General features: G+C 37.3%; 1 protein-coding gene across 4 annotated transcripts in view; it reads right to left on the bottom strand.

Annotated features, from left to right (window-relative positions):
* Nucleotides 1-13,511, bottom strand: part of LOC121387405 (armadillo repeat-containing protein 8-like) — a 58,062-nt gene that overhangs the window by 42,763 nt on the left and 1,788 nt on the right. Inside the window, exons 2-4 of one of the 4 annotated variants that reach the window (XR_005959809.1) lie at nt 11,953-12,050; nt 11,007-11,155; nt 32-459 (exon numbers count right to left, since the gene is read on the bottom strand). Coding sequence is in view for 1 of the 4 variants with exons in the window: in XM_041518511.1 (XP_041374445.1) it covers nt 262-459; nt 8,263-8,298 (234 nt within the window). In the remaining 3 variants the exon portion in view is untranslated. Of the gene's footprint in view, nt 1-31; nt 460-8,262; nt 8,411-11,006; nt 11,156-11,952; nt 12,051-13,511 lie in introns of those variants that run through there. The other 3 variants (XM_041518511.1, XR_005959808.1, XR_005959810.1) reach the window with 3 other exon arrangements.

Genomic DNA, 13,511 nt, shown 5'->3' with positions numbered 1-13,511 from the left:
CTTTTTGATTTTGCTTTTTTCTCTCTTTTTAATTTATTAAAATTATGGGGCTACCAATGTTATTAACCTACCAGATTTTATAACCTAGTAGCCCGCTGGGCTAGTAATGAAAAAAGTTAAGGTCAAGGCCCGACAGGAGTCAATTGTAGACCGACTGCATATGAGGTAAACACTTTCCCACAGGGCTACATTCTGCTCTGATGATCTACATGATGTCCGAGTACTTTAACAAGATACATCATCTTATTATTAACTTTTCCTTCATGGTTCTCGACCCAATCTGCTCAATATCTGTGTATTTGAGATACTCGGCCAGCGCCTTAATGATGTGATCGGAAATGGCGCCGCTCGTTGCAGGTCCGGGTCAACTTTTATAAGATAGGCAAGAGTCTCGGCTCCCTCAACATTCACCTCCAGGGGGCGGTCTTTTTTACACATTCGGACTAGTGTGGGAAGAGTCTGTAAAGAAAAGTAACTATTAAGTCAGACAGGGAAAATTGCTCATACACTGACAGAAGAGTGTGAAGTCTGAAAAGAAAAGTAACTATTAAGTCAGACAGGGGAAATTACTCATCCACTGACAGAAGAGTGTGAAGTCTGAAAAGAAAAGTAACTCTAATAAGTCAGATAGGGGAAATTACTCATCCACTGACAGAAGAGTGTGAAGTCTGTAAAGAAAAGTAACTCTAATAAGTCAGATAGGGGAAATTACTCATCCACTGACAGAAGAGTGTGAAGTCTGAAAAGAAAAGTAACTCTAATAAGTCAGACAGGGGAAATTACTCATACACTGACAGAAGAGTGTGAAGTCTGTAAGAAAAGTAACTCTACTAAGTCAGACAGGAGAAATTACTCATACACTGACAGAAGAGTGAAGTCTGTAAAGAAAAGTAACTCTACTAAGTCAGACAGGGGAAATTACTCATGCACTGACAGAAGAATGTGAAGTCTGTAAAGAAAAGTAACTAACAAGTCAGACAGGGGAAATTACTCATACACTGACAGAAGAGTGTGAAGTCTGAAAAGAAAAGTAACTCTAATAAGTTAGACGGGAAATTACTCATACACTGACACAAGAGTGTGAAGTCTGTAAAGAAAAGTAACTCTAATAAGTCAGACAGGGGAAATTACTCATGCACTGACAGAAGAGTGTGATTTCTGTAAAGAAAAGTAACTATTAAGTCAGACAGGGGAAATTACTCATACACTGACAGAAGAGTGCGAAGTCTGTAAAGAAAAGTAACTCTATTAAGTCAGACAGGGGAAATTACTCATACACTGACAGAAGAGTGTGAAGTCTGTAAAGAAAAGTAACTCTGCTAAGTCAGACAGGGGAAATTACTCATGCACTGACAGAAGAGTGTGAAGTCTGTAAAGAAAAGTAACTCTACTAAGTCAAACAGGGGAAATTACTCATACACTGACAGAAGAGTGTGAAGTCTGTAAAGAAAAGTAACTCTGCTAAGTCAGACAGGGGAAATTACTCATGCACTGACAGAAGAGTGTGAAGTCTGTAAAGAAAAGTAACTCTTACTAAGTCAGACAGGGGAAATTACTCATGCACTGACAGAAGAGTGTGAAGTCTGTAAAGAAAAGTAACTATTAAGTCAGACAGGGGAAATTACTGATGCACTGACAGAAGAGTGTGAAGTCTGTAAAGAAAAGTAACTCTAATAAGTCAGACGGGAAATTACTCATACACTGACAGAAGAGTGTGATTTCTGTAAAGAAAAGTAACTATTAAGTCAGACAGGGGAAATTACTCATGCACTGACAGAAGAGTGCGAAGTCTGTAAAGAAAAGTAACTCTATTAAGTCAGACAGGGGAAATTACTCATACACTGACAGAAGAGTGTGAAGTCTGCTAAGTCAGACAGGGAAATTACTCATGCACTGACAGAAAGAGTGAAGTCTGTAAAGAAAAGTAACTGCTAAGTCAGACAGGGGAAATTACTCATGCACTGACAGAAGAGTGTGAAGTCTGTAAAGAAAAGTAACTCTACTAAGTCAGACAGGGGAAATTACTCATGCACTGACAGAAGAGTGTGAAGTCTGTAAAGAAAAGTAACTCTACTAAGTCAGACAGGGGAAATTACTCATGCACTGACAGAAGAGTGTGAAGTCTGTAAAGAAAAGTAACTCTATTAAGTCAGACAGGGGAAATTACTCATACACTGACAGAAGAGTGTGAAGTCTGTAAAGAAAAGTAACTCTAAAGTCAGACAGGGGAAATTACTCATGCACTGACAGAAGAGAGTGAAGTCTGTAAAGAAAAGTAACTCTACTAAGTCAGACAGGGGAAATTACTCATGCACTGACAGAAGAGTGTGAAGTCTGTAAAGAAAAGTAACTCTACTAAGTCAAACAGGGGAAATTACTCATGCACTGACAGAAGAGTGTGAAGTCTGTAAAGAAAAGTAACTCTACTAAGTCAGACAGGGGAAATTACTCATGCACTGACAGAAGAGTGTGAAGTCTGTAAAGAAAAGTAACTATTAAGTCAGACAGGGGAAATTACTCATGCACTGACAGAAGAGTGTGAAGTCTGTAAAGAAAAGTAACTCTAATAAGTCAGACGGGAAATTACTCATACACTGACAGAAGAGTGTGAACTGTAAAAAAAAGTAACTAAGTCAGACAGGGAAATTACTCATGCACTGACAGAAGAGTGCAGTCTGTAAAGAAAAGTAACTCTATTAAGTCAGACAGGGGAAATTACTCATCACTGACAGAAGAGTGTGAAAGTAAAAAAAGTAACTCTGCTAAGTCAGACAGGGGAAATTACTCATGCACTGACAGAAGAGTGTGAAGTCTGTAAAGAAAAGTAACTCTACTAAGTCAGACAGGGGAAATTACTCATGCACTGACAGAAGAGTGTGAAGTCTGTAAAGAAAAGTAACTCTACTAAGTCAGACAGGGGAAATTACTCATGCACTGACAGAAGAGTGTGAAGTCTGTAAAGAAAAGTAACTCTACTAAGTCAGACAGGGGAAAATTACTCATGCACTGACAGAAGAGTGTGAAGTCTGTAAAGAAAAGTAACTATTAAGTCAGACAGGGGAAATTACTCATGTGACAGAAGAGTGTGAAGTCTGTAAAGAAAAGTAACTCTATTAAGTCAGACAGGGGAAATTACTCATGCACTGACAGAAGAGTGTGAAGTCTGTAAAGAAAAGTAACTCTACTAAGTCAGACAGGGGAAATTACTCATGCACTGACAGAAGAGTGTGAAGTCTGTAAAGAAAAGTAACTCAGACAGGGGAAATTACTCATGCACTGACAGAAGAGTGTGAAGTCTGTAAAGAAAAGTAACTCTACTAAGTCAGACAGGGGAAATTACTCATGCACTGACAGAAGAGTGTGAAGTCTGTAAAGAAAAGTAACTCTACTAAGTCAGACAGGGGAAATTACTCATGCACTGACAGAAGAGTGTGAAGTCTGTAAAGAAAAGTAACTCTAATAAGTCAGACAGGGGAAATTATTCATCCACTGACAGAAGAGTGTGAAGTCTGTAAAGAAAAGTAACTCTAATAAGTCAGACGGGAAATTACTCATACACTGACAGAAGAGTGAAGTCTGTAAAGAAAAGTAACTCTAATAAGTCAGACGGGAAATTACTCATACACTGACAGAAGAATGTGAAGTCTGTAAAGAAAAGTAACTATTAAGTCAGACAGGGGAAATTACTCATACACTGACAGAAGAGTGTGAAGTCTGTAAAGAAAAGTAACTCTAATAAGTCAGACGGGGGAAATTACTCATACACTGACAGAAGAGTGTGAAGTCTGTAAAGAAAAGTAACTCTAATAAGTCAGACGGGAAATTACTCATACACTGACAGAAGAGTGTGAAGTCTGTAAAGAAAAGTAACTATTAAGTCAGACAGGGGAAATTACTCATACACTGACAGAAGAGTGTGAAGTCTGTAAAGAAAAGTAACTCTAATAAGTCAGACAGGGGAAATTATTCATCCACTGACAGAAGAGTGTGAAGTCTGTAAAGAAAAGTAACTCTACTAAGTCAGACAGGGGAAATTACTCATACACTGACAGAAGAGTGTGAAGTCTGTAAAGAAAAGTAACTCTACTAAGTCAGACAGGGGAAATTACTCATACACTGACAGAAGAGTGTGAAGTCTGTAAAGAAAAGTAACTATTAAGTCAGACAGGGGAAATTACTCATACACTGACAGAAGAGTGTGAAGTCTGTAAAGAAAAGTAACTCTACTAAGTCAGACAGGGGAAATTACTCATACACTGACAGAAGAGTGTGAAGTCTGTAAAGAAAAGTAACTCTAATAAGTCAGACGGGAAATTACTCATACACTGACAGAAGAGTGAAGTCTGTAAAGAAAAGTAACTCTAATAAGTCAGACGGGAAATTACTCATACACTGACAGAAGAATGTGAAGTCTGTAAAGAAAAGTAACTATTAAGTCAGACAGGGGAAATTACTCATACACTGACAGAAGAGTGTGAAGTCTGTAAAGAAAAGTAACTCTAATAAGTCAGACGGGGGAAATTACTCATACACTGACAGAAGAGTGTGAAGTCTGTAAAGAAAAGTAACTCTAACAAGTCAAACAGGGGAAATTACTCATACACTGACAGAAGAGTGCAAAGTCTGTAAAGAAAAGTAACTCTACTAAGTCAGACAGGGGAAATTACTCATACACTGACAGAAGAGAGTGAAGTCTGTAAAGAAAAGTAACTCTACTAAGTCAGACAGGGGAAATTACTCATGCACTGACAGAAGAGTGTGAAGTCTGTAAAGAAAAGTAACTCTTACTAAGTCAGACAGGGGAAATTACTCATGCACTGACAGAAGAGTGTGAAGTCTGTAAAGAAAAGTAACTATGAAGTCAGACAGGGGGAAATTACTCATACACTGACAGAAGAGTGTGAAGTCTGTAAAGAAAAGTAACTCTAACAAGTCAGACAGGGGAAATTACTCATACACTGACAGAAGAGTGTGAAGTCTGTAAAGAAAAGTAACTCTACTAAGTCAGACAGGGGAAATTACTCATGCACTGACAGAAGAGTGTGAAGTCTGTAAAGAAAAGTAACTCTTACTAAGTCAGACAGGGGAAATTACTCATACAATGACAGAAGTGTGTGAAGTCTGTAAAGAAAAGTAACTCTACTAAGTCAGACAGGGGAAATTACTCATACAATGACAGAAGTGTGTGAAGTCTGTAAAGAAAAGTAACTCTATTAAGTCAGACAGGGGAAAATACTCATACACTGACAGAAGAGTGTGAAGTCTGTAAAGAAAAGTAACTCTAATAAGTCAGACGGGAAATTACTCATCCACTGACAGAAGAGTGTGAAGTCTGTAAAGAAAAGTAACTCTAATAAGTCAGATAGGGGAAATTACTCATACACTGACAGAAGAGTGTGAAGTCTGTAAAGAAAAGTAACTCTAATAAGTCAGACAGGGGAAATTACTCTTATTCAAAGCAGTGTACAAAGTCTGTAAAGAAGAGATTCCATTAAGTCTTAAAAGGGAGATAACTTACAATTTTACACTAGAGTTTTAAGTGTATGTACAAAAATTAAAAAAACATCTGATAATTAGGGAAATAACCTACACATCGACCCAACAGTTGAAAGGCTGACAGTATCCAAGATCTTCCATTCTATGTCATAATTCAAGGTGCACCATCTAATATCTACTGCTATTCATTGCTGCAGATCAGTTATCCATTCCAAATAACTTAATCAATTTTATTTAATATACTGTTGTTGTGCACTGTTCAAGTATAGAATAGAATAAGATAGAGGAAAAAAATCAAGTAACGATAGAATAAAAATTTGAACTGCTATTTTCTACAAGAATAACAGTTAAAACAGAAGTATCGGTGAGGTACATGATACGCCCATCAGGAGTTTGATGGAAAACCATAGATATTAATGAATATATTACGAGTATGATTCAATTCTAATTATGTGAAATGTTTTGGACCAACTACTGATGATACTGTATAAATATTGTTAATTTAATTAATGTTGCCATTTTGATTAACACTATATGTTATAATATTAATGTTATTACAGATGGTTCATAAAGACGCTCATCACTGGTATGGTTTTGTTTTCTCTCATCCTATGTACATCCTTAGCCCAGTTCATCGGGTACTTCACTGATAGAATGAGTGGCAGAATTCTCCAACCATACCAAAGTTAGTTCTTCTTCCATTGGTTGTCTTAAGTTTCCATAGTATTTTAACATGAACACTAACGTTATTGTAAAAAACCCAAATTGTATGGCCCGGAGGTCTTGAATTTGGCAAACTTTACAACAGAAGGCAAGGCCATTTGGCTTATGGTCAGAAGGCAGGGCAAAAGGGCAAATTTCAACAAGTGTAAAATATAATGCAACACATTCAAATTAAAGAAGAGTGAACAATTTATATGTTTTCGTAATAAAACAACTTTCAGGAATCGTGTGCGAGAATGATGACCAATTAATGTCATGCAAAATGAGGCATGGCCAGTTTCGCCTTGAGACTGTTTAATTTTCAGGGTATTGGGGAACGGGTCATTCTCTAAGTGGCGGAAAAGTTTGTTTTGTTTAATGACACCACTAGATCACATTGATTTATTAATCATCAGCTATTGGATGTCAAACATTTGGTAATTCTTATGTAGAGTCTCAGAAAGGAAACATGCTACATATTTCCATTAATAGCAAGAGATCTTTCATATGCACCATCTCAGTCAGGATAGCGCATACCACGGCCTTTGATGTACCAGTCATGGTGCACTGGCTGGAACAAGAAATAGGTTGATTGGCCCACCGACGTGAATCGATCCCACACCGACTGTGCATCAAGCGAATGATTTACCACTGGGTATGTCCCGTCCCGCTCCTCTATAAGTGGGGGCACAAATACTATCTGCAAGTTCTGATTGGTATAAAATGATAAAAATGTAAAAAATTGAAACTTTTTTGTCTTTGTATCATAATTTATATTAACTATCTTAATCAGACTATTTAAACATCTAAAACATAATTAAAATATTAAAATGAAGAGAATTTTTTTAAATGGGGTGTCAATTTCTGTGTGTCCGAATTCAATGTCAATAAATTTCAATGTCTCACAACATCGAAAGCAACAAGTTGTTTCACTCATTTCATATGTTTTCAAACAACGAGTTGTAACATAAACAGTATTTAATGGACACTATTCTATTTCTTACAGATTTTCAGAAAACAGTTTTAAAATGTAAACGCATTTTCAAACTAAAACCTATCTACAGCCCGGTCGCTTATAGTTAACTTGTGCATCACAGACAAGTCAATTTCAGGTTAAGATGCATGCCATGGAGTGATCGATTTGACCGTGCTTTTTATTTTTCATTGGATGGTATGACATTGGTGACCTGATCATCACCTACATATATGAGCAGCCAGTCATATGTCTTTAAAATGTTATTGCATGTATGTGTTATCAAAAATAACAAATGATGCTTTCACCAACGGGTGTATAAAAAGTAGCAATATCACATTGCTCGAACTAAACAACAGCACCAACAGCAATTGCCGTACTGTGATAAGAATTGTCATAGGTCATGAGTGTTACGCAATGAAGGTTTTTTGTTGTTTTTTTTTTGCCACTGGGTTAAACATTACTGCCATTGAAGAAATCATTGACTTAGGAAGTTGCCAAAAAGTGTGTGTGGGGGAGGGGGCACACACACATATATATATAAATATATAAAAACCACAGCTGCTGCTACTGGATCAAGAAAAGTGTGTGTGGGGAGGACACATGCCTCCTTGCCCCCCCCCCCCCCCCCAACTGCTTCTTATGCCAGTGGGGATCAATTCTGGTTTTTAATTTTGTGTTTTGTTGCTAATTAGGGGATAACTGTATTGTTTTGACCATTTGCAGAGGTTAATGCTTGTTTTACATATGAAAATTTTGTTTTACTGGCGTCGTGGAGTAGAGACAGTAAAACAGATATTTGCGACTGTAAAACCAGCATTAATTAACATCCGCAAATGGTCAAATACAACATACATTACATAGTTATCTCCAATGTAATTCAATAAATACTTCTTTTTAAAAATCATAACATTAAAATAATCATTTAAAACTGTTGTAGACAGTCAAAATTGTCAAAATTAGCATCGGTAACATTCTTAACTTCAAAGCAGTGGTATCACAGATTTACAGACTGTACTCATTCTGTTCTAATAACTCTCACATTCTTGCAGGGAACGGATCTGACGATGCTGCGTTTTTTTATCACTTACCAACCCGTACAAGTCCATCACGATATTGTTGGGCATCACATGTGTCTCCTTGTTGACTGCTCTCCTCGGTTTGCATTGCTACTTCGGTGAGTGAACAACAGCAATCTGTAATAGCTATCTGTACTGTCATATTCTTGCAGGGAATGGATCCAACAATGCTGTCTTCTTTATTATTTGCCAACCAATACCAAACTGGCTGTGGATGACATTGCAGTCTGTGACCATATTGTTCGGCATCACGTGTGTCTCCGTACTGAGTGCTCTCCTCGGTTTACATTGCTACTTCGGTGTTTTTAAAATAGCAATTGGTGAAAGATTTCATAGAATTTTTAAAAATAAAATAAAAGTTAAAAAGCCAGAAATAAAAAGGAATTATATAATTTAGAGCATTTTAGGACAGGATCAGGCAATTTAATAATATAAAAAATATAATTTTGAACAAAGGTCTAAAAGTTGAAGTCTGATCTATATATCCGTGTGTGTGGCCTCGTTAAGGCGCACAGGTTGTAGGGACGAGATGGGTTGCATCCTGTCAAGAAAGACTCCAGAGTGACAGTCATTAGATGTGGAAGGTGTAGTGCTGTGCTGTGCTGAAATAAAGATCCGGATCCGTCTGAACGAGAGAGTATCAGACTAGGGTATAGTCCAGTCGTCATGGTTGGAGTAGTGGTGTGGACGGGCCCCGACTCCGGAGAATACGAGATGGTATCACAATAAAACAAAGTAAAGTCTAGAAAAGAGTAGTAGGGACTGACTCTGCTTCCTATTTCTTCTTAAAGTGAGGCAGTCAATTTTCCAGTGCTGCTAGGACAGGCTCCGACATGTAGAGACAAAACGCAAACAACCGTGGTGTTCTGCAGAATAGCCGTCATACGAGTCAAGGAAGAAAACATGTCAACAAGAGTTAACCGGAGAAATGACGCGGAGGCAAGGAATCTTGCTAAAAAAGAATCCAACCTGGTGGTGCAGGCTGTCGAATCGAAAAGCATCCCAGCGTTCAACCGGTTCCAATAGCAGCATACATCCCAGTAGAAAACTCCATTTTGTTGACGGATTTCAATTAAGGTTCAGGTTGCTTACTAGGATGTCTTGTCCTGATTGGATTAGCATATGAGGAATCCTTCATAGCCCAAATCTGGACTACTGAACCTTCAGACTATTGAACCTTCGGACTGTAGAGCTGTAACCCCTTGGGGGTTGGTAAGTTATGTAGGATTATATTAGTAAATCTAAGTTTATGGTTTAAGGATAATGAATTGTTGCTCTAAAAATACTTTATTAATATGACACAGTGTAATTGTTGGAAGGAAGGAAGGAAATGTTTTATTTAACAACGCACTCAACACATTTTATTTACGATTATATGGTGTCAGACATATGGTTAAGGACCACACAGATATTGAGAGAGGAAACCTGCTGTCGCTACTTCATGGGCTACTCTTTTCGATTAGCAGCAAGGGATCTTTTATATGCACCATCCCACAGACAGGATATTACATACAACAGCCTTTGTTAACCAGTTGTAGAGCACTGGGTGGAACGAGAAATAGCCCATGGGTCCACCGACGGGGATCAACCCTAGACCGACTGTGCATCGTGTGAACACTTTACCACTGGGCTACGTCCCGCCCCTGTAATTGTTGGAAAGAAAATATTGTACGTTTGTACTCAATTTAAAACAAAGGAATTTTCTTTTAGATAAATACATGTAATTGCCTTGACTGATAGTGTAATATGTAGGTCGACCGGTCTATATGGTTGGTTAAGAATTAGTCTAGCAATATCAAGAGAAGTGACTCCACTGTTTACATTTTAATGGTTCGGAATAGAAACTGAAGTTGTGTGGGTTCAGTATTTAGATATTTTAATTAATGGATCAAATAGGTTTGCGACTGAGTGTCTATTCATTAGGTAAGCTAGAGTTAATTGATTAGGAGTTAACCCCATATGGGTTGAAGTGGAGATTAATATTGAATATGTAGTTTAATGTCATGATAATGTTAATTAAGAGTTAACCCCATATGGGCTAAAGTGAAGATTGATATTGTCGACAGAATGACTGCAGTTTATGGTCATGATAATGTATCAAGTCTTATTAGGGAAATTATTGAGTCATCCAAGTGCGAGTGCACTATAATACATGTTAGATGCGTTAACCAAGCATTAATATTAGTGTTGAGGTCATATTAATGTTGATGTTGTAGTGCCTTGTGCATATTCATGTAAAATAACTTGACATTGATTACAAAGTTGTCAGACACCATGCTTTTAAAATAAAAATCGCTCCTGATTTCATTTGTTGGATTTTCACTTTCCAGGTAACTGGTATATTTGGGAACTTACACAGGGTAAAAAGGCAAATTTCAACAAGTGTAAAATACAACACAACACATTCAAATTAAAGAAGAGTGAACGATTTCATGTTTTCGTAATAAAACAACTTTCAGGAGGCATATGTTTGAGAATGTGGACCAATTAATATCATGCAAAATACGGCACGGCCAGTTTCGTCTTGAGACTGTTTAATTTTCAGTGTATTGGGGAACGGGTCATTCTATAAGTGGGGGAAAAGTTTGTTTTGTTTAACGACACCACTAGAGCACACTGATTTATTAATCAACGGCTATTGGATGTCAAACATTTGGTAATTCTTATGTAGAGTCTCAGAAAGGAAATGTGCCACCTTTTTCCATTAGTAGCAAGAGATCTTTTATATGCACCATCCCAGACAACATAACACATACCACAACATTTTGATAAAACAGTCATGGTGCACTGGTTGGAACGAGGAATAACCCAATGGGCCCACCGATAGGGATCGATCCCAGACCAACCGCACATCAGGTGAGCGCTTTACCACTGGGCTACATTCCGTCTCCTGCAATGACAGATGCTAACAAAACAAATGTTATGTGAATAGCCCATGATGATCACATCTCATGCAAAAGAAAGAAAGAAATGTTTTATTTAATGACACACTCAACACATTTTATTTACGGTTATATGGCGTCAGACATATGGTTAAGGACCACACAGATTTTGAGAGGAAACCCGCTATCGCCACTACATGGGCTACTTTCTGATTAGCAGCAAGGGATCTTTTATTTGCGCTTCCCACAGGCAGGATAGCACAAACCATGGCCTTTGTTGAACCAGTTATGGATCACTGGTCGGTGCAAGCGGTTTACACCTACCCATTGAGCCTTGCGGAGCACTCACTCAGGGTTTGGAGTCGGTATCTGGATTAAAAATCCCATGCCTCGACTGGGATCCGAACCCAGTACCTACCAGCCTGTAGACCGATGGCCTAACAACGACACTACCGAGGCCAGTTTAATAAATGAATGCAAAAGATATAAAAGGCATATTAAGAATTGTCTTATATCTAATACATTTAAGGATTGTCTTGTATATAATATATTTAAGGATTGTCTTATATATAATATATTTAAGGATTTTCTTATATATAATATATTTAAGGATTGTTTCTTTTACATTCATCGCTTAAATTTGTGGATGACTTATACCCCAATGAATATAAAGTAACTGACAATCCTTCTAATTAAATTTAAAACATGCTCCAACATTATTTTTTATGTTCATCGGGAAATGAACAAACTTGCACTACTACAGCTGGACCATGAGGCAGCTTTGAAATTGTAAGGAATATAACAGAAATTTAACTATTACCTGATAAACTAGGTCTATAGCTGTTTTATTGCACATGAAAATTGTTCACAGACATCTAAGACACACTTCCACATACTTCAAGTTTGGGTTGGACAAACCTACAATTATAATAGACAGAAATGGTATTAAGACATACTGCACCATTTTTCTTCCCAGAGTTTCATTAATACATTGTTAAAAGTAGCATTTAGAAAATGATTTCAGACCTCTGAAAATTGCAAGAACAATAGTTTCATTTGTTCAACACTGTTTTGTGTAACCCATTTGTTTTTTATGAATTATATTTATGGCATCGTTTACAAAGTCATAATGGTTACATAGAAACGAAATGAGTTACCTGAATTGTAATTCTCAGAGGCCTGAATAATTTTACAAAATTTTCCAAATTTCTCATCAATTTTGTTGTCAAGCTCAAAGGGAGACAACTCCAACATGAGCCTTGTGTGTTAAAAAGATGCATACCCGGACCACTGACACTAAGAAATTTTTCATTAATTTTGTCAAGCTTAAAGGGAAACAACTCCAACATGAGCGTTATGTGTTAAAAAGATGCATACCCAGACCACCAACACATACTGACACTTTAAGAAATTTCTCATTAATTTTGTTGTCAAGCTTAAAGGGAGACAACTCCAACATGAGCCTTGTGTTAAAAAGATGCATATCCAGACCACCAACACATACTGACACTTTAAGGAATTTCTCTTTAATTTTGTTGTCAAGCTCAAAGGGAGACAATTCCAACATTAGCCTTGTGTGTTAAAAAGATGCATACCCGGACCACTGACACTAATAAATTTTTCATTAATTTTGTCAAGCTTAAAGGGAAACAACTCCAACATGAGCGTTATGTGTTAAAAAGATGCATACCCAGACCACCAACACATACTGACACTAAGAAATTTCTCATTAATTTTGTTGTCACGCTTAAAGGGAGACTAAACTCCAACATGAGCCTTATGTGTTAAAAAGATGCATACCAAGACCACCAACACATACTGACACTTAAAGAAATTTCTCATTAATTTTGTTGTCACGCTTAAAGGGAGACTAAACTCCGACATGAGCCTTATGTGTTAAAAAGTTGCATACCCAGACCACCAACACATACTGACACTTTAAGAAATGAAAAACGTGTAATTTTTGAGTTAATAAAAAAATGTGATTATTCCTGCTAACTTGGGATAGCCATTTTGTTTCGTTTTTGTGGCATCTGATACTAATTACTATAGCATGGGGCGAAGTGATGTCAGCTCCGCCAGACTCCTGTATGCACTGTGTAAACAAATATATTCAACAATATATAATGCACATTATTGCTTAATATCAACAGGTATAATCTTATAATTAATTAATAAAACGGTTAAATGTGAAGGCTATTATATATTACTGGCACAGCCATTTTATACATCCCAGTGAATACGCCTCTGGCGAGCTGGTGGTTATTACCGTATCTGACCGGAAATAAGCCCCCTCCCCCCCCCCCACCTCCGTTTTGATAGCATTTAAGAAATTAGGCCCTCATTCGTAAATAAGCCCACCCTCAACTTCATCACCTT

The sequence above is a fragment of the Gigantopelta aegis genome, chromosome 13 (assembly GCF_016097555.1).
Source record: "Gigantopelta aegis isolate Gae_Host chromosome 13, Gae_host_genome, whole genome shotgun sequence".
Classification (NCBI taxonomy): Eukaryota; Metazoa; Mollusca; class Gastropoda; order Neomphalida; family Peltospiridae; genus Gigantopelta; species Gigantopelta aegis.
This window is presented reverse-complemented; position numbering and strand designations above follow the sequence as displayed.